This window comes from Thunnus thynnus, chromosome 2, assembly GCF_963924715.1.
Source record: "Thunnus thynnus chromosome 2, fThuThy2.1, whole genome shotgun sequence".
Taxonomy (NCBI): Eukaryota; Metazoa; Chordata; class Actinopteri; order Scombriformes; family Scombridae; genus Thunnus; species Thunnus thynnus.
The window spans coordinates 9,327,011-9,352,335 of NC_089518.1; the positions used below are offsets into that span (position 1 = coordinate 9,327,011).

At 41.5% G+C, this 25,325-nt stretch overlaps 1 protein-coding gene across 1 annotated transcript; it reads right to left on the reverse strand.

Annotated features, from left to right (window-relative positions):
- Nucleotides 1-3,736: 3,736 nt before the first annotated feature.
- LOC137191738 (zinc finger RNA-binding protein-like) lies at nucleotides 3,737-6,180 on the reverse strand. Its single transcript, XM_067602093.1, has 3 exons — nucleotides 6,084-6,180; nucleotides 5,823-5,904; nucleotides 3,737-4,115 (listed from the first exon to the last, which is right to left on the reverse strand). Exons 1-3 carry the CDS (start codon nucleotides 6,118-6,120, stop codon nucleotides 3,824-3,826), a joined length of 411 nt encoding a protein of 136 aa, XP_067458194.1. The 5' UTR covers nucleotides 6,121-6,180; the 3' UTR covers nucleotides 3,737-3,823.
- Between the last annotated feature and the right edge of the window lie 19,145 nt (nucleotides 6,181-25,325).

Sequence of the window (25,325 nt, forward strand, 5' to 3'; positions counted from 1 at the left end):
GTCCTTTCCACCTCCTGACCCCTGCTGATTTGACCCCTCCTGTCTTGCCCCTGGATTTGCCTTGAGCTTGTATGTAAATGCCCTCCCCTCCTATCTTTTGTTCACCATTTGTTGGTCACTACTTTGATCCTTATTGTATCTTTTGTTCACCGTTTGTGCTTTGATCCTTACTGTATAAAGTCTTTCCATTTCTTCTGCTCTGGGTCAGTCTACTGTATCAGAGCTCTGTGTCAGTATGCTTACTGCATTTCCGGAATGCTATTAAACCACTTCCACCACAGCAAACTTTGAACAAGGATTCTAGTGAATTTTCTTCAACACACGCGGCTCTTTATACCGTCCATATCATAAATTCAGCACATGGGCTAGGACTGCTCGATTAATCAAATTTTATTTTCAATTGCGATTTTGGCTTCCAATGATGATGAAAACAAGATAATCAAGATACGTTAGTGGTGCCGAATTCTGTTTCTCAATGATTCTCTGGTTTTGTCTGGTGTTGTAAATCCAGCGCATCATGTGTTGGAACAGCCAGACAGCGCAGTGAGAGACAGAGAGAGCAGAGTCTTCCTCACAGCATGAATGTGTTTGAATTGAACAGTCAAATGTCCAGTGGTGGAAACCGACTTATTGAGACATCTACAGGCTACTTTGTTTTAGTTTCAGTCAGACTTTGGATTCTATTTAGATGTGAGGATGTTTCGCTCCGTGTAATGATCTCTCCTTTGATCCAGCAGGGTTTACATTAGCTGGTATCACATGTTGTCCGGCAGATGAAAACATCAACGGCCAAAATGTCTGGTGGGAAATAATTCAATATAAATTCATTAATAGCATATTAAATTACCTAATATTGTGTGACCTATAAGATATGTTGCCAAACGACTTAAATGTAAAAGTTAGGTTTTGCCTCCACTGTGAAGACATTGAGAGATTCACTGAGTGTTTGGTCAGATGTGACTAAATGTGTCATGAGATTGAAAAGCTGGTGCACACTCCAGCAATGGTCCTGAGTTTTGGCTCAACAGCAATTAACATGTAATTGATCAGAAGGTCTGATTTTTCAACCGGCCCTGGTGAGGATGGGAGAAACGTGTTAACATTTAGAAAAGACAATGGTGACTGAGGGAATTTAGACAAACATTTAACTCATCGCAGGATGCATGAGAGTTATAGCACCTTACAGGGCTCGAAACTAACTTTTTCCATCACCTTCCCAAAATTGTCCTGCATATTTTTGTATGTTTGGTTCCTGCATGGATCAATCTGCAGATGCGGAGCGGGATACATGATACAGCCGGTTTCATTTCTTCGTACAGCCCCGGTGAGAGGCGGGTTGAGGGAGACCACGGCAGGTGGAGGTGATGGCGGAGCTGCAGCTGCAGGCTGCCCACATGGCTGCATTAAATTAAAAACAGCAAGGCTATTTGTTCACAAAGTCCACAATAAAATGATATGATATCAATGAGTAATCGTGTGAAGTTATCATGATCTCAATATTGACCGAAGTAATCATGATTACGATTTTTGCCACAGTCGAGCAGCCCTAACATGGACCATAGACCATCGTCAGCAGTGATATCTCAGAAATGTAGTCAGTGATTAGTTTGTAACATTCATATCTAAACCAACTTTACAAGATGTAACACAACTAAGGATAAAATAAAAAGAATATTAAGAGCAAAATAAAATGTTGACTACTATGTAAATTAAAAGAATGATAAAATTAAACAAAAGTAATCAATGTTAACTTAAAAAAAAAAAAAAAACAATCAGTGCAGCTGGTTATCAACCTAACATTGTCATGTATGCATGGTTTTTGTGCGTACATATCATTTTATGCATCTGGCCCCTGGACCATCCCAGGTCTGCTCAAGGTGGGACAGATGTTAAGTCGGTCCAGCCCAAAATAGTATAGTCATGTGAAAAAGATAGGACACCCCATAAAAACATTAAACATTTGATCTTAAACATTTGATCTTCATTTAAATATTGAGAGATATAGTTAATATAACTACACAAATTTTTTAAAAAAAAGAAAAAAAAAATGTCTCGTAAAAAATGTTTTGTAAAATGCAATTAATATAAATGCAATTTTCTTGTGAGGAAAAGTTAGGACACTCCCACATTTATTTCTACTTTAAATGGCTAAAATTAGAACGAAGTGCACCGCATCAGGTGCAAATGATTAGATCATCATAAGAGAGGATTGTGTGGATTGCAGCCTGTCTAATTTAAACCTCAGTCATTTAGTTTTTTTGGTCTTGATTGTTATCACCATGGCGAGATCAAAAGAACTCTGTGAGGCCTTCAGAAAGAAGACTGTAGATGTGTATGAGTCTGAGAAGGGATCTAAAAAGATCTCCAAACAAATAGAAATCAGCCATTCCACTGTCTGGAAAATAATTTACAAGTGGAGAACATTTAAAAAAAACGACTGCCAACATGTCCAGCTGAGGCCGTCTTAGCAAGTTCACCCCGAGAGCAGACTGTAAGATGCTTCAGCAAGTCTCCAACAATCCTAAAATGCCATCACGGGACCTACAGCTAGCTCTTGCCAAAGATGACGTCAAAGTACATGCATCTACCTGCACAAGTTTGATTTTCTTGGAAGGTGTGCAAGGAGGAAACCCTTGCTGTAAAAAAAAAAAAAAAATTAAATAAATCAGGGCAAGAATAAAGTTTGCCAGAGCACACCTAGACAAAGACCAGGACTTCTGGAACAATGTGCTTTGGACAGATGAATCCAATGTTGAATTATTTGGGCAGAGTGACAGAAGACACGTTTGGTGCAAACCAAAGACAGCAATTGAGCAAAAGAACCTAATACCAACTGTGAAGCATGGGATTGGAAATGTCCTGGTTTGGGGCTGCTTTGCTGCAGCAGGGCCTGGCCAGTGCACCATCACAGAATCCACTGTGGATTCTTTTTTGTATCAGAGGGTGCTTGGGGAGAAAGTGAGACCATCAGTCCAAAAGTTGAAGCTGAAAGTGGATGTGGACCATGCAACATCACAATGACAAAAAAAAAATATTCCAGTAAATCTACCAAGGAATGGCTCAAAAGAAAGAAATGGAGAGTTCTCAAATGGCTAAGTCAAAGCCCAGATCTTAATCCTATTGAGATGCTGTGGGATGATTTCAAACGGGCAGAAATCCCTCAAACATCACGCTCTGCAAAAATGCAAGGAGGAGCGGGAAAAACTTTCTCCCAGTCAATGTCTGTGTGTGTGTGTGTGAGTGAGTGAGTGAGTGAAAGAGCTGAAAGAGAGAAACAGCTGTTTACACGTAGTTTACCTGAAACCAGGTGATTTCAGCTTTTACGGAAAAGTCCGATATTAATATTTTATGTGCCTCTTCTGTTCATACTGCTGCTATTTTTGTTTGCATTTAAATTTAACCTCTTTCTCATTATCTGATAAACTGCCATGACTCCTGCTGTGTGAAAAACATAAAATGGTACATTTGAATTAATAGTCAGAGTTTATTTGCCCCACTGTTAAATGTTTTATCAGTATTTTACTTTGAGTTGACATCAATGAACTTAATAGCTCATCTTGTACTTTGAAAACCAAATATTGTGTTCATGTTTTGTGTTTTATAATTAGCAATGTTGTATCATGAACATACAATTGAAAATGTATTCAAAAATGTGAATGTTGCAATTATAGTTCTTAGAAAGAGGAAAATCAGGATTGGCCAAAATCTGAATCAGCAGGTCAGACTTTTTAAAAAAAACAAAAAAAAAAAACAGAATTGAATTGGCCAAGAAAAATGCATCTCTAGTAGCAATCTTAAAAAAAAAAAAAAAAAAAAAAAAAAGCTAGTGGTGCACCTGGTAGTTCTGTGAGGTGACCGGTGGTGGTGGTGGAGGGACTTCAGGCTGACGCTGAGGGTATCCATAGTCAGTGGTAGCATGGGTTGGCTGGTATCCTCCATATGCTGCAGCAGTAGCAGCTGCCACAGCGACAGGCGCAGGCCTAGCTACAGCAACTGTAGCTGCAGTGGGAGCATAGGCCGCTGCCACGGTGTGTGCTGCCACAGGTGCTTGATGAACTGTGTAACTGGCCACTGTGGTGGGATGTGTGTATGCTACCCCGGCAGCTGGCTGCTGACTGGTAGAACAACACAAAAAAGAGAAGAGGTAAAAAGTTAGAAGTCAAGTTGCAATTTCCCCAAAGGTTGTGCATGGATGTGAGTATGCTCTGCATGGGAACATGGTAGGGCTGGGCGAGCTCACCTGAAATTGATATCACGATTGTCACATTTACCTTGTACACTCACACACATAGATATATGTACACTCACATGTATTTAAGGTGAATGAATATTACATACAATTCCTCTTTAATTGGCAGTTACACTTCTTGACATTTTATGCCTATTAAATGAAAACCTTGAAGAACATGAATATGACATTGATGAGAAACTTGCTCAGAATAAAACTCTGGAGACTCAGCAGCCACACATTTCTCTGTTTAACGTCTGCAGGTTAGGCTACCCCACTGTTGCTAACTTTGGGGCTAACCCCCTTCACTTTTCCAGCAGTTGGGGAAACAACAGATATGACTTTTCTTGGTCTTGAGAAAGCTATAGCATTTATTAACTAACACACTGTAGCCTGTACTGTACATTTACTGCCAGATTGACAACTTACTGCTAACCTTTTCCTCTGCTCCGCTCACAGTCACTGTCACTTTTCCGCCCCTCACTCTCTCACGTAACCTCTCACATGCCATGCGCACAAAATACACACTGCCCTATTCCTTAAAAGCAGCTATGCTACCAATAGTTTCCCAGGCAACTACACAGAGTTTGTCAACTGACTAGTTGTGGGTTATTAATTATTGTGTTATACAGTTATAACTATTAGTAAGAATGGTATGTAGGTAATGGGGTGCAGCTTGCCCCGACAGTAGTGCTTTTTACGGCGAACAATATTATATATTTTGCTGCCTTTTCAGGAGTTACAGCTACGCAGCGGTATGTATATGTATGAGTATATTATATATATGAATTTTATTATTTTTTTAAATGTACAATCTGTTATCCAAATTAATGGACAGCTCCACAAACAAAATTCAAAACACAAGACTGAGACCTGCTATGAAATGATTGACATCTTTTAGTGCACCGACTAAAACCACACAAATATATTTGTATTCTTGAGCTGTTACTTAATCCCCCATTGGTTGTTGTTCTATGTTCTATTTCCAAATATGGATCTTTATAGAGGACCATATAGACGGTGTGTCAAACGAGATTTTTAACGACGTTTTAAGACAGTGACTGATCCATCTATCAATCCATAAGGCCTTCGCTACGATAGACAATAGAGTAGCTGAGGTAAGGTAAGGTTTACCTAAGCTTTTATTTACAACCACTTATTTACAACTATTAGGTATGCAAAAACTGATATCGCCACGCGGGCAGGGGGGCATTATAATATTATAGACCCCTATGTGGTGCTTCGGCGTCTGAACCCCTTTAAGTCATGAATGAGACTGGACTTCCTGTGTTATATTTCATTCTCTCATCTGTACCTGTATGGTAAAAACGCAAGGGGCATCAACGCACCCTCTTGAGTAATGCCTTTTTCAGTCTGAACGCCCGATTACGTCCAACTGCAACAGCAGAGGGATAAACGCCCCCTCCCCCAGCTTGAACAATGGCAGCAGTGAGAAATATAAAGTCTGCACAGACGTATGACATACACGATATACAGAATCCGCTAACGTTACCGTTAGAGCTAAAAAAAAAAAAAAAAAAAAAAAAAACATTGCGCAGCGTATTGAAAATCCGAGTGTTGAAGGTCGCCTTACCTGTACTGAGCGGCAGCGCCATGGGTAAAACCGAAGTAATTGCCGGTAGCCATTTTGGCATCTTCACCAAGCCGGCTGGGCACTGCGGAGGACAGACATACAGGACAAAGCTAAGCTAACTGTTAGCAGCAGGCTGAAATGAGCGCTCCAGCGAATACCCACCAACGTCACTATCTTAACATTGCTTCTCAGCTTATAAAGTTACTTACGCCTTTCTAGCAAACTGTACAGTAATCTCCGCATGTTTGGAACCGTACTTACCATAGGTGAAGGATACTACTGGACATATGGGAATCATTGGTTTCGTATGTTCTACCGTCGTCCGAGCACACCAGCCTATTTATACTGCATGTCGTACCCGGAAATGCCGTCTTGGCGCCTGCGCGGAGGGAACGGGCGATGGACATCATACAATTGATGTTAATAGTTATCTTAAAATAATAAGCCTAATTGCTTTTTTTCCTCTACCGGGAATGTTTTTAATTAGGGCCTGAGCACGAAAGAGCCAGGAGCCCAACAGTCCCTGGCACTGAAAGTGCGAGGAACCTATTGTTTTTTGAAGCGTTTATTATTATTATTATCATTATTATTATTATTATTATTATTATTATTATTATTATTATTATTATTATTATTATTATTAGGGCCCGAGCCAAAAGTGCCCGGGACACTTCAAATTTGGTAGGTTACACCTAAAGGACTTTTAAACGCTAAATTGCAAAGCTTTTTATATTACATGGAACGCCCTTGGTGTGGCATGCCAGTGAATCTTGCCCAAAACATGTTTGGGGCATTAAACAGGAAGTTGCTGTAACTCCACTTTACATTGTTCAATCTGCCCCAGTATTGTCATGCTTGATAAGAGTCCTGGGCCTGAACACATCTACATGTCAATATTGAGTCATAGTCATAGCGCCACCTACTGACAACAGGAAGTCAGCCTTATATGACAAATATCATCCGATATTCATGGAATATACATGGTGCGGTCTACACATGATATACAATAACATGACTTATAATTAGTGGGTGTTCTCTATCACCACATAGTGGATGCAGGAAGTGATATTTAACTCCTTTGTGCATTGTCCGATATTCATGAAAATGCATATGCCCTTAAATCGACCTCCACTAAATACGTTGTTGCATTAATGACTCTCTTGCGTTGCACCGCATACTGGCAACAAAACATTCAGTCTTGTTTGACAAAAATCATCCGATTCATGTGAAAATTTGCAGGGTGTGGTCTGCACTTGATATATAGCAACATGAAGTATAATTAGTGGGTGTTGTGTAGTGGCACATAGAGCACACAGAAAGTAATATTTAACTTGTTCGTGCAACCTCTGGTAAGAGCCCGGTCCTGAAAACATCTGCATGCCCACTGTAAAGCCCTTTGACTGCAGCGCACCTCAACGTGCGCAAACATACAAGAGACTGATCATCGCTGCTTGCAGCTTTAATTAGGGCCCGAGCACCTGGTGGTGCAAAGGCCCTATTATATCTGAATGAATTATTAGGGCCCGAGCACCGAACAGTGCGAAGGCCCTATTGTAACTCAAGGAATTATTATTCTTCTCCATGAAGATAGGCATTTTTTAGGGGCTAAAGGTGCTCGAAAACGTATAAAATTTTGCACATTTGTCATAAGTGGTGAAAAATTTAATATTTGATGGTTCGTGGGCATGGGCGTGGCAAAATGGCTCGATGGCGCCCCCTATAATAATTCAACGACGCAACCCCCGCACCACGTTAAACCTACATGTATGAAAATCAGTACACACATATTATGCCAGGGCGCACAAAAAAGTATCTATATCCATATCTTAAACTCAACAGGAAGTTGTCCATTTCGAATTTACTGTTCTGTTTTTGTGATTTCAGTGCCTTATACTTTAACAAACTCCTACGGAATTCATCATCACGACTTCAAAATCAGTGTGTGTCATCTAGACTAGTTTGTGATCAAAAGTTATAAAAAGATTTAGCTATTGTTGAAGCATGTTGCTGTGGCGTGGCGTTGAGTTTTGATGTTTCGCCAAGACAGTGGAAATTGTTATAACTTTAGTGTAAATGCTCCAGTCTGCACCAAACTTTACATGGTTGATAAGAGTCCCGGCCTGAACACGTCTACATGACAATATTCCATCAGTGATGCAAACTGGCTGAATAACGCCCCCTACAAAATTTCAACAAAGCAGCCCCAGCAGTAGGCAAAATCATGAACAATGAGAGTGATGTTTATCTTCTTCTTGCACTGTCTGAAAACAGCCCGGGTCTGAGGACATTTACATTCCCATGACAGAAGCCCTTCGACTGCACCACGCCCCGTCGTGCGCAAGGGTGCGAGGGCCCAATCATCGCTGCTTGCAGCTTTAATTAGCTGGCTGTGCTTCCCTCCGGTCATGCTGTGGCTAACGCTCCGTTAGCCTCCCAGCTAACGTTAGCCTCGTCTCTCCAGCTGGATCCAACCGGAGCACTGAGCCCCGGTAAGTTATTCAGGTTAAAGTGGGAAGAAGCAGCGGGTCTGTCGGGCAGCTGAGTGAAGTGGAGCCTGCAGAGGATACACCGGGACTGTCGGTGTGAAACAGTCCGCGGAGGAGCTTCTGTGTTCAGCTGCACAGACAGGAAACACTTTGGCTGCCAGGATGTACCACTATGTTTGGAAAAAAAATTTCGTCTTTGGTTTATGCCGGTCAATGGCAACCAGCGTATTAGGTGCATTACCACCACTTCCTGCTCCGGACTGTGGACCAGAGATTAAATCCTACACATTAATCCTGTCTGTCTAATAAACTCAAAGAAAACTCTACTGGTCCTCCAACTTGGCAGGTTCATTAAAGTTTTAATGCTGAGCTACTGAACTCCAGTCTTCCTAAGTTCTTCCTTCATATATTGTCTTTCTTGATCATAGTATAATCTGTGTTTGTACGCATAATAGTCTCCTCAGCCAGCTGGTAAAAATATGTGCATATATCGGTATTGGCATCGGCAATCGGCCACAATGAGTTGGAAATATCGGCATATCGGATATCGGCAAAAAATCCAATATTGTACATCCCTAGTTAAAAATCTTTAATTTTCTAAAAATGAACTTGATGAAAATTAGGAAATTAATTTATTTTACACACAAACTCATCAAGACTTTTCAATTTACTAATTGAAATTCAAGTGAATGGGTGCAAAACTTGCATGATTTGATGACACAAGTGTGAGGTCACCCTGCAGAAAATTCTCATCCTCACACTGTTGAGATTTGATATTTCGCCATGACAGAGGAAGTTGCTATAACTTTATTGTAAATGCTCCAGTCTGCACCAAACTTTACATGTTTGATAAGACTCCCGGCCTGAGCATGTGTACATGACAGTATTCCATCAGTGATGAAAACTGGCTGAATAGCGTCCCCTATGAAATTTCAGCGAAGCAGCCCCAACAGCAGGCAAAACAGTGGACAAAGGAAGTGATGTTTATCTCCTTCTTGCACTGTCTGAAAACAGCCCAGGTCTGAAGACATCTACATGCCCATGACAGAAGCCCTTTGACTGCACCGCGGCCCAACGTGCGTGGAGGTGCGAAGGCCTGTTAACGGTGGTTGTAGCTTTAATTATCATGTATTTTACAATAATTATAGATCTTATATGTATCATTCAGTAGTGGGGATGACCTATGAGGGGAAGGGAAAAAATGGAGTGAGAGTGACAGTTTAGTGATAAAGGCCTTTGTTAGGGCCTGAGCACCTAGCGGTTCGCTCAAACTCTCCATTCAAATATATGAGTATTTTTCTGTGTCCAGCTGCAGTTACTTATTGTCTCTACACACCTGACAGTACACATTTCAATCAAACTTTGACCAGGTCATGTGGGTCAAAAGTCTTTTCTTTTCTAAAAATAGATGATGAATATTAGGAAATTAATTTGTTTTAAACACAAACTCCTCAGGAGTTTTAACTTTACTAACTGAAATTCAAGTGAATGGGCCTAAAACTTGCATAATTTTGATGACACAGGTGTGAGCAACACAGACGGAAGGAAGTGATGTTTATCTCCTTGCACTGTCTGAAAACAGCCCGGGTCTGAAGACATCAACATGCCCGTGACAGAGGCCCTTCGATTGCTTTGCGGCCTGATGTGCACGGAGGCACGAGGGCCCGTTCAACACTGCTTGCAGCTTCAATTCAATCTTTTAGTGCCTGAGCCCCAAAGGGGCGAAGACCCTTTTGTATCTGTTGTGTTTCTTTCTTTCTTTATTATCTCGCCACTTCAGACCTAAATTTGACCCCCTAAACATGCTCAAAAACTCACCAAATTTGGCATGCACATCAGGTCTGGTGAAAAATTTGATGAAATGTAAAAATTAACCCCCAAAGTGCCAAAATGAGCTATCTGGCGCCAACTATGTATCTAAAATGGCCGCTACGGCCCGTAGGAATGTCATGGAGAGATGGAACAAAAACTCAATTGTTCGTCTCATCAAGACCTACAAATCATATGCTGACACCCCTGACCTAAATCCAAGAGGAAGTCCACAATTAGTCTGTCAATATAATTTTGGCCCCTGAACAAACGCTATCTTCTCCGAGAGCGTTAACGGTATCGACTTCAAACTTTGATACATGACTTACGACACTGTGCTGAAAAAAGTTGTTGAAAACTTTGTAATAACTCAAACAGTTTGGATTTGATAAGCCCCGAAATTTGCAGTGCAACATCACCCTTACAATGTAAAGTAATGGGGAGGCATGACCTTTGTGTCAAACAGAGGCTTCTGACATCTTAACTATAAGTCTGACCACTTTCAAACCTGTATCAATGGCTTCGCAACGAAATTTCCTAGAAATTAAAGCTGCAAGCAGCATTGAACAGGCCTTGGCGCCATTGTGCACGTCGGGCCGCAGCACAATCGAAGGGCTTCTTTGATGGTAAATTGAAAACCCTTGATGAGTTTGTGTGTAAAACAAATTAATTTCCTAATTTTCATCAATTCTATTTTGAGGAATGTAAAGACTTTTAACTAAGGATGCACGACATTGGATTTTTGCCGATATCCGATATGCTGATATTTCCAACTCATTGTGGCCCATTGCTGATGCCGATATGTACACATATTTTTATCAGCTGGCTGAGGAGGCTATTATGCATGCAAGCAAAGATTATACTATGATCAAGAAAGACAATGTATGAAGGAAGAACTTAGGAAGACTGGAGTTCAGTAGCTCATCATTCAAGTTCTTCCCTCATATAGGCTATAGTCTTTCTTGATCATTAGTACAATATATGATTTCATGTATAATAGTCTCCTCAGCCAAGTGGAAAATATATGTGCATATATCAACATCGGCAACTGGCAAAAATGACAGTCAAAAAGTGATCATGTTAAATAATCATGATCTCAATACTGAACAAAAATAATCATAATTATGATTTTTGCCATAATCAAGCACCCCTAAAAACAACATAAATTGTGATTTACATACACACACACACACACACACACACACACACACACACACACACAAAGAGTTTAAATATGTATGTGATAAATTGTAAATATGTATGTAATTAATTGTTTTTTTAAGAAACTGTTACTTGAGCATTTTTCAGTGTGCTCCTAAAGTTATATGTGGGCTCCTAATTAGGAGCACATGTACTCCTTGAAAAAAAAGTAAGGATTGAACACTGCTGTCGGATGTGTAGAAACACTAAGTAACTGGAGTGTGGCGCAGTCCAAGGGCTTCTGTCACAGGCATGTAGATGTTTTCAGACCTGGGCTGACAGGTCTTACTTTACCCATCCCCCCTCCCATTCTCTCTCTCTCCCTCTCAGCTAGAGAAGGATTTCAGAGTACTCTTCTTGTCAAATATCCTCACAAATCCGATGACTTTGGCCAAATCCTACATAAAAATCACATTTTTAGGGTCTGAGCCCAAAGGGCAAAGACCCTAAAAATGTGTTTGTTTCTTTCTTATTAGGGCCCGAGCGCTGACCAGCGCGAAGCCCTCTTGTTTCCAAAGGAATTATTAGGGCCTGAGCCCAAAGGGCAAAGACCCTATTGTTTTTCGTGTGTTTGTTTCTTTCTTATTAGGGCCTGAGCCCAAAGGGCGAAGACCCTATTGTTTTTCGTGTGTTTGTTTCTTTCTTATTATTATTATTAGGGCCTGAGCCCAAAGGGCGAAGACCCTATTGTTTTTTGTGTGTTTGTTTCTTTCTTCTTTCTTGTTACGCCACTTTAACTCTAAATTTGACCCCCTAAACATGCTCAAAAACTCACCAAATTTGGCACGCACATCAGGAATGGTGAAAAATTTGATAAAATGTAAAAATTAAACCCCAAAGTGCCAAAATGTGCTCTCTAGCGCCACCTATGTATCTAAAACGGCCGCCACGGCCCGTAGGAATGTCGTAGAGAGATCGAACCAAAACTCAATTATTTGTCTCATCAAGACCTACAAATCATACGCTGACACCCCTGACCTAAATCCAACAGGAAATCTGCAATGTCAATTTCAAAATACCATTTTTTGCCAATTTTGGACCTTGAATAAACGCTATCTCCTCCTAGGGCGTTAATGGTATCGGCTTCAAACTTGAATACATGACTTATCACACTGTGTTGAGCAAAAGTTATTAAAAACTTTGTAATAACTCGAACGGTTTAGATTTAGTAAGCCCTGAAAGTTGGAGTGCGACATTACACCTTATAATGTAAACCAATGGGGAGGCAAATTCTGGACATGGACCTGTATCAATGGATTCGCGACGAAAATTCCTACAAAAAATGTGATTTTTATGTAGGATTTGGCCAAAGTTATGGGATTTATGAGGATATTTCACAAGAAGATCACTTTGAAATCTGTCCTTCCAACTGAGAGGGAGAGAGAGAATGGGAGGGGGGGGATGGGTAAAGTAAACATCTACTGCCTGTGACAGAAGCCCTTGGACTGCACCACACTCCAGTTACTCAGTGCTTCTACATATCTGACAGCAGTGTTCAATCCTTATTTTTTTTCAAGGAGTACATGTTCTCCTAAATGACAGAAATTAGGAGCATACATGTAACTTTAGGAGCACACTGAAAATGTTCAAGTAACAGTTTCTTAAAGAAAACAATTCATTATAACATATTTACAATTGATCACATACATATTTAAACTCTGTGTGTGTGTGTGTGTGTGTGTATGTAAATCACAATTTGCTGTTTTTAGGGGTGCTTGATTATGGCAAAAATTATAATCACAATCATTTTTGTTCAATATTGAGATCATGATTATTTAACATGATTACTTTTTGCCTGTCATCTTCTCCAATTGCTGTTGTTCATACATGCACATATTTTTTCTAACTTGGCTGAGGAGACTATTACATATGTAATCATATATTGTAGTAATGATTAAGAAAAACTATAGCCTATATGAGGGAAAAACTCAGGAAGGCTGGAGTTCCGGAGCTCCGTATTAAAACTGTAATGGACCTGCCATGAGGGTGGAGCAAACTCCATTTCCAAGGATGCTTTGCGATTTTCACACCTCAGCAGGGAGCAGTCAACATCGGTCCCTCATTGGCGGAGACGCTCCTGCACAGCGGAGCGTCCTGAGGACGCAGCCATGACATCACCACCCCTTTATAAGCGAGCACGCCCAAACTACACGTCTTTCCCATGTCACTGAGCTAGGGTTAACTCCTGTTCCCCTGTGAGTCAGCTTGACTACCCCACGAACATGTTTTCCCCTCATCGAAGACTCCCCTCGTCGGACGAGACGAGACTTTGCCCGTGTTCACCCGAACACATTCCTGGACCCGAGAGAGACCGCTGCTGCAACCAGCGTCCTCAAATTCCCCCGAGAAAGAGGAAATGAAGTTACTTCGGGATAACGTGGACCGGCTCTGCCCTGCGCGTCTTCGCCGAGTCGTCTTTGCTGTTCTCTCCGCCACTCCACTTAGAGCCAGCTGCCGTGTTTTCGCCGACGTGCGAGAACGGCACCGTCTGCCTCCGAGCCAAGAACAAAGATGGACATTAAGACGGACTACACACACACACACAACCTGCGCACTTTCTGAAGCGACCAAGTAAGAGGCATAAGTCTGGGCATAGGCAGTGTTAGTTGTGTGTTCTTTTCAGCATCAGTTGCTGTTGTTTAGCATTTAGCCTTTTTAGCTTTATTGCTATTGTTCTTGTTGTGTGAGTTGACGGACCGCCGAGTCCATTTTTCTCTGCTTTACTCTGAGGAGTATTTTAAGTTTGCTGCCTGTTAGTTGTGTTCACCACGCTAGACTATTTTGTGTTTTTCCCAGTCGGGACTACTGCTACTTTTGTGCCACCGTGAGTGAGAAAGTAAATTGATTTGTCGATCAGAAACCAGACAACGTACGTTACAGACTGCCGTCCGTACGTGCGCTCTCTGTGGACAAAAGAGCCGCTTCTCTCCCTCTCACGATCGCTTTCCCTCCATCCTCTCTTGCTACTAACACACACACACACACACACACACACACACACACATATATATACATATATACATACATACATACACGCATTCCCCTGCAAGTGTCCAACTCTGTGCAAAGCTGTTTGTGTTTTGTTTGGTAGAATTACATTTTAAAATAGCTGTTTATTGAATGAAGTATTTGTTAACTATTAATTTTGCTAAGTTTAATAAACAATGTTATATCTTTAAAGAGAAGTTCTTTTGTCATTATTGTGTGTAACATATTGTGAGAAGTGGCTGATTGAAGGAGTCAGAGCTTGAATTCAACCCTTCTTTGTTCACCCTTGAATGTTGATATCTCGCAGATATTAACATTCTAGGTGAAGTCCCATTTATGAGATTACCTTGTTCGGTTATTGGTCCTGGTTTCCGGGTGGTGCTCCGTGTTTTTTGGTTCATATTAATAATTCTATTAATTATTATAATTAGTTAATTATCTTAGATAATTGATAATTATGGCAAATAATCAACTGTGTTCCTCACAGATCCTACAGTTGGTGCCTGAATTATTGATTAAGGTTAACAATATTTTGATTTCATAATCCATAATTATCTGTGATAAACAGAGGGGTGCGCTCACGGAGAGAAAGTAGTTAGTATTGTGTGTCAAAAGACTCTCACACTGATCATCTCCAAACGTTTTCTTGGTTCCCAGAAGCTTAGCTGACTTAGCCGCGGCCCGCTGTGCGCAAGGGCGCAAAGGCCCGTTCAACGCTGCTTGCAGCTTTAATTAGGGCCTGAGCCCAAAGGGCGAAGACCCTATTGTTTTTCGTGTGTTTCTTTCTTTCTTCTTTATTATTACGCCACTTTAACTCTAAATTTGACCCCCTAAACATGCTCAAAAACTCACCAAATTTGGCACGCACATCAGGTCTGGTGAAAAATTTGATAAAATGTAAAAATTAACCCCCAAAGTGCCAAAATTTGCTCGAGAGCGCCACCTATGTATCTAAAACGGCCGCCACGGCCCGTAGGAATGTCGTAGAGAGATCGAACCAAAACTCAATTATTCGTCTCATCAAGACCTACAAATCATACGCTGACACCCCTGACCTAAATCCAACAGGAAATCTGCAATGTCAATTTCAAAATACCATTTTTTGCCAATTTTGGACCTTGAATAAATGCTATCTCCTCCTAGGGCGTTAATGGTATCGGCTTCAAACTTGAATACATGACTTATCACACTGTGTTGAGCAAAAGTTATTAAAAACTTTGTAATAACTCGAACGGTTTAGATTTAGTAAGCCCTGAAAGTTGGAGTGCGACATTACACCTTACAATGTAAACCAATGGGGAGGCAATCTCTGGGCATGGACTTTGTGCCAAACTGGGGCATCTGGCGTCTAAACTATAAGTCCGACCACTTTCAAACCTGTATCAATGGATTTGCGACGAAAATTCCTACAAAAAAATGTGATTTTTTTATGAAGGATTTGGCCAAAGTTATGGGATTTATGAGGATATTTCACAAGAAGATCACTTTGAAATCTTTCCTTCCAGCTGAGAGGGAGAGAGAGAATGGGAGGGGGGGGATGGGTAAAGTAAACATCTACTGCCTGTGACAGAAGCCCTTGGACTGCACCACACTCCAGTTACTTAATGCTTCTACATATCTGACAGCAGTGTTCAATCCTTACTTTTTTTCAAGGAGTACATGTGCTCCTAAATGACAGAAATTAGGAGCATACATATAACTTTAGGAGCACACTGAAAAATGTTCAAGTAAGAGTTTCTTAAAGAAAACAATTCATTACATACATATTTACAATTTATCACATACATATTTAAACTCTGTGTGTGTGTGTGTGTATGTTAATCACAATTTGCTGTTTTTAGGGGTGCTTGATTATGGCAAAAATTATAATCACGATCATTTTTAATTGATAACTATAGCAAATAATTAACTGTGTTCTTCGCAGATCCTACAGTTGGTACCTGAATTATTGATTAAGGTTAACAATATTTTGATTTCATAATTCATAATTGTCTGTGAACAGAGGGGTGGGCTCACAGAGAGACACTGGTTAGTATTGTGTGTAAAAGACTCTCACACTGATCATCTCCAAACGTTTTCTTGGTTCCCACAAGCTCAACTGACTGCGCCGCGTCCCGACGTGCGCAAGGGCGCGAAGGCCCGTTCAACGCTGCTTGCAGCTTTAATTAGGGCCTGAGCCCAAAGGGCGAAGACCCTCTTGTTTTTCGTGTGTTTGTTTGTTTCTTATTATTATTATTATTATTATTATTATTATTCTTTATTATTACGCCACTTTAACTCTAAATTTGACCCCCTAAACATGCTCAAAAACTCACCAAATTTGGCACGCACATCAGGAATGGTGAAAAATTTGATAAAATGTAAAAATTAAACCCCAAAGTGCCAAAATGTGCTCTCTAGCGCCACCTATGTATCTAAAACGGCCACCACGGCCCGTAGGAATGTCGTAGAGAGATCGAACCAAAACCCAATTATTCGTCTCATCAAGACCTACAAATCATACGCTGACACCCCTGACCTAAATCCAACAGGAAATCTGCAATGTCAATTTCAAAGTATGATTTTTTGCCAATTTTGGACCTTGAATAAACGCTATCTCCTCCTAGGGCGTTAATGGTATCGGCTTCAAACTTGAATACATGACTTATCACACTGTGTTGAGCAAAAGTTATTAAAAACTTTGTAATAACTCGAACGGTTTAGATTTAGTAAGCCCTGAAAGTTGGAGTGCGACATTACACCTTACAATGTAAACCAATGGGGAGGCAAATTCTGGGCATGGACTTTGTGCCAAACTGGGGCATCTGGCGTCTAAACTATAAGTCCCACCACTTTCAAACCTGTATCAATGGATTCGCGACGAAAATTCCTACAAAAAAATGATATTTTTATGTAGGATTTGGCCAAATTTATGGGATTTATGAGGATTTTTCACAAGAAGATCACTTTGAAATCTTTCCTTCCAACTGTGAGGGAGAGAGAGAGAATGGGAGGGGGGGGGATGGGTAAAGTAAACATCTACTGCCTGTGACAGAAGCCCTTGGACTGCAGCAGTGACAGCAGTGTTCAATCATTACTTTTTTTCAAGGAGTACATGTGCTCCTAAATGACAGAAATTAGGAGCATACATATAACTTTAGGAGCACACTGAAAAATGTTCAAGTAAGAGTTTCTTAAAGAAAACAATTCATTACATACATATTTACAATTTATCACATACATATTTAAACTTTGTGTGTGTGTATGTGTGTACGTAAATCACAATTTGCTGTTTTTAGGGGTGCTTGATTATGGCAAAAATTATAATCACAATCATTTTTGTTCAATATTGAGATCATGATTATTTAACATGATTACTTTTTGCCTGTCATCTTCTCCAATTGCTGTTGTTCATACATGCACATATTTTTTCTAACTTGGCTGAGGAGACTATTACATATGTAATCATATATTGTAGTAATGATTAAGAAAAACTATAGCCTATATGAGGGAAAAACTCAGGAAGGCTGGAGTTCCGGAGCTCCGTATTAAAACTGTAATGGACCTGCCATGAGGGTGGAGCAAACTCCATTTCCAAGGATGCTTTGCGATTTTCACACCTCAGCAGGGAGCAGTCAACATCGGTCCCTCATTGGCGGAGACGCTCCTGCACAGCGGAGCGTCCTGAGGACGCAGCCATGACATCACCACCCCTTTATAAGCGAGCACGCCCAAACTACACGTCTTTCCCATGTCACTGAGCTAGGGGTAACTCCTGTTTCCCTGTGAGTTAGCTTGACTACCCCACGAACATGTTTTCCCCTCATCGAAGACTCCCCTCGTCGGACGAGACGAGACTTTGCCCGTGTTCACCCGAACACATTCCTGGACCCGAGAGAGACCGCTGCTGCAACCAGCGTCCTCAAATTCCCCCGAGAAAGAGGAAATGAAGTTACTTCGGGATAACGTGGACCGGCTCTGCCCTGCGCGTCTTCGCCGAGTCGTCTCTGCTGTTCTATCCGCCACTCCACTCAGAGCCAGCTGCCTTGTTTTCGACGACGTGCGAGAACGGCACCGTCTGCCTCCGAGCCAAGAACAAAGATGGACATTAAGACGGACTACACACACACACAACCTGCGCACTTTCTGAAGCGACCAAGTAAGAGGCATAAGTCTGGGCATAGGCAGTGTTAGTTGTGTGTTCTTTTCAGCATCAGTTGCTGTTGTTTAGCATTTAGCCTTTTTAGCTTTATCGCTATTGTTCTTGTTGTGTGAGTTGACGGACCGCCGAGTCCATTTTTCTCTGCTTTACTCTGAGGAGTATTTTAAGTTTGCTTCCTGTTAGTTGTGTTCACCACGCTAGACTATTTTGTGTTTTTCCCGGTCGGGACAACTGCTACTTCTGTGCCACCGTGAGTGAGAAAGTAAACTGATTTGTCGATCAGAAACCAGACAACGTACGTTACAGACTGCCGTCCGTACGTGCGCTCTCTGTGGACAAAAGAGCCGCTTCTCTCCCTCTCACGATCGCTTTCCCTCCTTCCTCTCTTGCTACTAACACACACACACACACACATACACACACACACACACACACACACACACACACACACACATACATACATACACGCATTCCCCTGCAAGTGTCCAACTCTGTGCAAAGCTGTTTGTGTTTTGTTTGGTAGAATTAGATTTTAGAATAGCTGTTTATTGAATGAAGTATTTGTTAACTTTGTTAATTTTGCTAAGTTTAATAAACAATGTTATATCTTTAAAGAGAAGTTCTTTTGTCATTATTGTGTGTAACATATTGTGAGAAGTGGCTGATTGAAGGAGTCAGAGCTTGAATTCAACCCTTCTTTGTTCACCCTTGAATGTTGATATCTCGCAGATATTAACATTCTAGGTGAAATCCCATTTATGAGATTACCTTGTTCGGTTATTGGTCCTGGTTTCCGGGTGGTGCTCCGTGCTTGTTAGTTCATATTAATAATTCTATTAATTATTATAATTAGTTAATTTATCTTAGATAATTGATAATTATGGCAAATAATCAACTGTGTTCCTCATATATGCTACAGTTGGTGCCTGAATTATTGATTAAGGTTAACAATATTTTAATTTCATAAGCCATAATTATCTGTGATAAACAGAGGGGTGCGCTCACGGAGAGAAAGTAGTTAGTATTGTGTGTCAAAAGACTCTCACACTGATCATCTCCAAACGTTTTCTTGGTTCCCACAAGCTCAACTGACTGCGCCGCGGCCCGACGTGCGCAAGGGCGCGAAGGCCCGTCCAACGCTGCTTGCAGCTTTAATTATTATTACAACTCTTTGACCTCAAATAACGTCTACAAACGTGTACCAAAACTCACCAAAATTGGCGTGCGCGTCAGTTCTGGTGAAAATCGCAGATTTTATGCGTCTCGCAAAAAATGCGGGGAAAAATGGCTCGACAGCGCCACCTAGAAAATTAAGAAAAGCGTGCCCCACAATACAGATCGTCGTAGAACAATGAAATTTGGTGTGCTTATATATCATGACCAGACGCACCAAAAAGTCTCTTGGAGCCATACCCTAAATCCAACAGGAAGTCGGCCATTTTGGTTCAAATTTGCGATTTTCAGGCCAATTTTGCCGTTTTTAGCCCGCGTACTTTAACGAACTCCTCCTAGGGATTTGACCTGAGCAACTTGAAATTCGGTCAGTATCATCTACAGACCTGGGAGATGAAAAGTTATCAAAACGGTGAGTTTTCGACATTGCTGAGGGGGTGTGGTCGGGCGGCGAATTTCGATCCTTCGCCGTGAAAATTCAAACGGCCATAACTCCGGCATGCACGATCCTAAGAGACCCAAACCTTTTGTGCTTGGACAGAGTCCCGTCCTGAACACATCCATGTGTCAATATTGGATGTAAGTCATAGCGCCACCTGCTGGCAACAGGAAGTTACATGTTTTACACTTTGACGCTCTGTGGGTGGCACGGTGATGGGATCCACCTCAAATTTACTCAGAATAGCCTAAAGACCTTGGAGATGGTATATTATGAAGTTGGTGACTTTTCGTCGAAAGGTGTTGCCATGACGACGCGGCGAATTTCGATGTCTCGCCATGAAATTTCAAAGCCTTATAACTTGACTCCACATGGTCTGATCTTTTCCAAATTTCATATTCTTGTTAAGAGTCCCGGTCTGAACACATTTTCAGGCCCATATTTAGTGAGAGTCATAGCGCCACCTACTGGCAACAGGAAGTATCATGCGTCGTTCTTTGTTGTATTACTCCTAGGAAATTTGGCCGATGCATCTGAAATTGACTCAGCTAAGATGTAAGACCTTGGTGATGCTACATTTAGCAGGTCATGACCCATGACCAAACGCTGTTGCCATGGCGACACATCCTTCGCCATGAAATACGATGCTGTATTTTAGGGACAATGGATGGGTCTACAGTCACAAAACTTGGCACACATGTCTGGAGCGACACCAGTTAAAATCCTGGATAGGTCATTTGCAAAGATGTGACAATATGGCTAAACAGCGCCCCCTTGAAAATTTCAAAATTGTAGCCCTGCCTTCCAGATTAACCTAGGAAAATGAAATTTGGGAGGTGTATGTATCATGTCGAGACGCACAAAAAAGCCTCTTGGAGCCGTATCGTAAGTCCTACAGGAAGTCGGCCATCTTGATAAAAGTGGTCATTTTTCGCGTTTTTTTGACCATTTGGCATACCTTGTATTTTAACGAACTCCTCCTACAGAATTCATGGTAACGACTTCAAAATCAGTGTGTGTCATCTACACTAGTGTGTGATGAAAAGTTATCAAAAGATTTAGTTGCGTTAGTAGCGTGTGGCCGTGGCGTGGCGTTGAGTTTTGATGTTTTGCCATGACAGGCGAAATTGCTATAACTTTAGTATAAATGCTCGAGTCTACACCAAACTTTACATGTTTGATAAGACTCCCAGCCTGAACACGTCTAAATATCAATATTCAGTCAGTGATGAAAACTGGCTCCATAGCGCCCCCTACGACATTTCAATGCAGCAGCCCCTGCAGCAGGCAGAGTAGGTGATTGAGGATGTGACGTTAATCTCCCCTTGCACTGTCTGAAAACAGCCCAGGTCTGGGGACATCTATATGCCCCTGACAGAAGCTCTTCACCAGCGCCGAGCCCCGACATACGCAAGGACGCGAGGGCCCGATCATCGCTGCTTGCAGCTGTAATTAGGGCCCGAGCACCTACCGGTGCGAAGCCCTATTGTAATTCAAGGAATTCTTCTCTATTATTAGGGCCCGAGCACCTACCGGTGCGAAGCCTTATTGTAATTCAAGGAATTCTTCTCTATTATTATTATTCTTCCGAAACAAACGCATTTTTGAGGGCCTAAACGTGCACGAAAAGGTGTTAAACTTTGCACATACATCAGAAGTGGTGAAAAATTTGATATTTTATGGGTCTCGCAAAAAGGCGGGGCAAAATGGCTCGATAGCGCCCCCTAGGAAATTAGGAAAATTGAGCCCCTCGATACAGATTGTCGTAGGAGAACGAAATTCAGTATGCATATGTATCATGACCAGTCGCACCAAAAAGTCTCTTGGACACATACCCTAACGCCAACAGGAAGTCGGCCATTTTGTGTCAAAGTTGCGATTTTGACACCGATTTGGTCATTTCCAGCCTGCATACTTTAACGAACTCCTCCTAGAGATTTGACCTCAGCCACTTGGAATTCGGTCTGTATCATCTACAGACATAGGAGATTAAAAGTTATCAAAACGGTGAGTTTTCGTCATTGCCAAGGGGGCGTGGCTGGGGGGTGAAATTCGATCCTTCGCCATGAAATTTGAAACGGCCATAACTCCGGCATACATGATCCCAAGAGACCCAAACCTTTTGTGATTGATTAAGAGTCCTGCCCTGAACACATCCATGTGACAATATTGGATCTGAGTCATAGTGCCACCTACTGGCAACAGGAAGTTACATGTTTTACGCTCCGACGCCCTGTGGGTAGCACAGTGATTGGATCCACCTCAAATTTACTCAGAATAGCCTCAAGACCTTGGAGTTCGTACATTATGAAGTTGGTGACTTTTCGCTGAAAGATGTTGCCATGGCGACGCGGCGAATTTCGATGTCTCGCCATGAAATTTCAAAGCCTTATATCTTGACTCCACGTGGTCTGAGCTTTTCCAAATTTCATATGCTTGTTAAGAGTCCCGGTCTGAACACATGCTCAGTCTCATATTTAGCGAAAGTCATATCGCCACCTACTGGCAACAGGAAGTAACATGCGTCGTACTTTGTGTAATTACTCCTAGGAAATTTGACTGATGCACCTGAAATTAAGTCAGCTAATAAACAAGACCTTGGTGATGCTATATTTGGCAGGTCATGACCCAAAACCAAACGCTGTTACCATGGCGACAAATCCTTCGCCAAGAAATACGATACTGTTTTTCAGGGACAAGGGATGGCTCTACAGTCACGAAACTTGACACACATGTCTAGAGTGATGTTAGCTAAAATCCTATGTAGATAATTTTAATAGGCGTGGCAACATGGCTCAACAGCGCCACCTTGAAAATTTCAAAATTGTAGCCCCGCCTTTCAGATTAACGTACAAAACTGAAATTCGGGAGATATATGTATCATGTCAAGACGCACCAAAAAGCCTCTTGGAGCCATATTGTAAGTCCTACAGGAAGTCGGCCATCTTGATAAAAGTGGTCATTTTTCGCGTTTTTTTGGCCATTTCGCATACCTTGTATTTTAACGAACTCCTCCTACAGAATTCATCGTAATGACTTCAAAATCAGTGTGTGTCATCTACACTAGTGTGTGATCAAAAGTTATCAAAAGATTTAGTTATCATTGAAGCGTGTGGCCGTGGCGTGGCGTTGAGTTTTGATGTTTCGCCATGACAGGCGAAATTGCTATAACTTTAGTGTAAATGCTCGAGTCTTCACCAAACTTTACATGTTTGATAAGACTCCCAGCCTGAACACGTCTAAATAGCAATATTCAGTCAGTGATGAAAACTGGCTCCATAGCGCCCCCTACGACATTTCAATGCAGCAGCCCCTGCAGCAGGCAGAGTAGGTGATTGAGGATGTGACGTTAATCTCCCCTTGCACTGTCTGAAAACAGCCCAGGTCTGGGGACATCTACATGCCCCTGACAGAAGCCCTTCACCAGCGCCGAGCCCCGACATACTCAAGGACGCAAGGGCCCGATCATCGCTGCTTGCAGCTTTAATTATTATTATTCCGGCATTTTGATCGTGAATAACTCGAATGCGTATATCCCAAAACTCACGAAAATTGGCATGCGCATCAGTTCTGGTGAAAACTTTTGATTTTATGGGTCTCCCAAAAAATGCAGGGAAAAATGGCTCGACAGCGCCACCTAGAAAATTAAGAAAAATTCGGTCAGTATCATCTACAGACCTGGGAGATGAAAAGTTATCAAAACGGTGAGTTTTCGACATTGCCGAGGGGGTGTGGTCGGGCGGCGAATTTCGATCCTTCGCCGTGAAAATTCAAACGGCCATAACTCCGGCATGCACGATCCTAAGAGACCCAAACCTTTTGTGCTTGGAAAGAGTCCCGTCCTGAACACATTCCTGTGTCAATATTGGATGTAAGTCATAGCGCCACCTACTGGCAACAGGAAGTTACATGTTTTACACTTTGACGCTCTGTGGGTGGCACGGTGATGGGATCCACCTCAAATTTACTCAGAATAGCCTAAAGACCTTGGAGATGGTATATTATGAAGTTGCTGACTTTTCGTCGAAAGGTGTTACCATGACGACGCGGCGAATTTCGATGTCTCGCCATGAAATTTCAAAGCCTTATAACTTGACTCAACATGGTCTGATCTTTTCCAAATTTCATATTCTTGTTAAGAGTCCCGGTCTGAACACATTGTCAGGCCCATATTTAGTGAGAGTCGTAGCGCCACCTACTGGCAACAGGCAACAGGAAGTTGGCCGATGCACCTGAAATTGACTCAGCTAAGATGTAAGACCTTGGTGATGCTACATTGAGCAGGTCATGACCCATATCAAAACGTAGTTGCCATGGCGACACATCCTTCGCCATGAAATACGATGCTGTATTTTAGGGACAAGGGATGGGTTTACAGTCACGAAACTTGGCACACATGTCTGGAGTGACACCATTTCAAATCCTGGATAGGTCATTTGCATAGATGTGGCAATATGGCACAACAGCACCCCCTTGAAAATTTCAAAATTGTAGCGCCACCTTCCAGATTAACGTAGAAAAATGAAATTCACAAGGCTTATGTATCATGTCAAGACGCACAAAAAAGCCTCTTGGAGCCATATTGTAAGTCCTACAGGAAGTTGGCCATCTTGAAAAAAGTGGTCATTTTTTCGCGTTTTTTTGGCCATTTCGCATACCTTGTATTTTAACGAACTCCTCCTACGGAATTCATCGTAACAATGTCGAAATCAGTGTGTTTCATCTACACTAGTGTGTGATCAAAATTTATCAAAAGATTTAGCTAGCGTTGAAGCGTGTGGTTGTGGCATGGCGTTGAATGTTGATGTTTTGTCATGACATAGGAAATTGGTATAACTGTAATGTATATGCTTCACTGGCACCAAACTTTGCTAGTTTGATAAGAGTCCTGGCCTGATGATGTGTACATGACAATAATTTGATGTCTTTGTTATATTGACAGCAACCTTTTACTTCATGGTGAATTAAACAGCAAGGGATATGTGACTGAAGTTTTAGGTCATGAGAGTTACTAATTACAGGAGTGGGCTGGTATGTTGGACAAATAGAAAGTCTTTGTAAGAAACTTACACACAGCCAAATATTTTACAAAAACAACAACATTTTTTTCAGAGTGCACTTAAGAAAAAAAAAATAGAAAAAAAAAAAAGTACTAGGATAAGTGTAATATGGCATTATGGTTGTTATGAGATGTCATCAGGGTGAGGCTTCAGTTGATATGTCTTGCACATCTACAAAAGATAAGAAATCACAAAATCACTCTTATT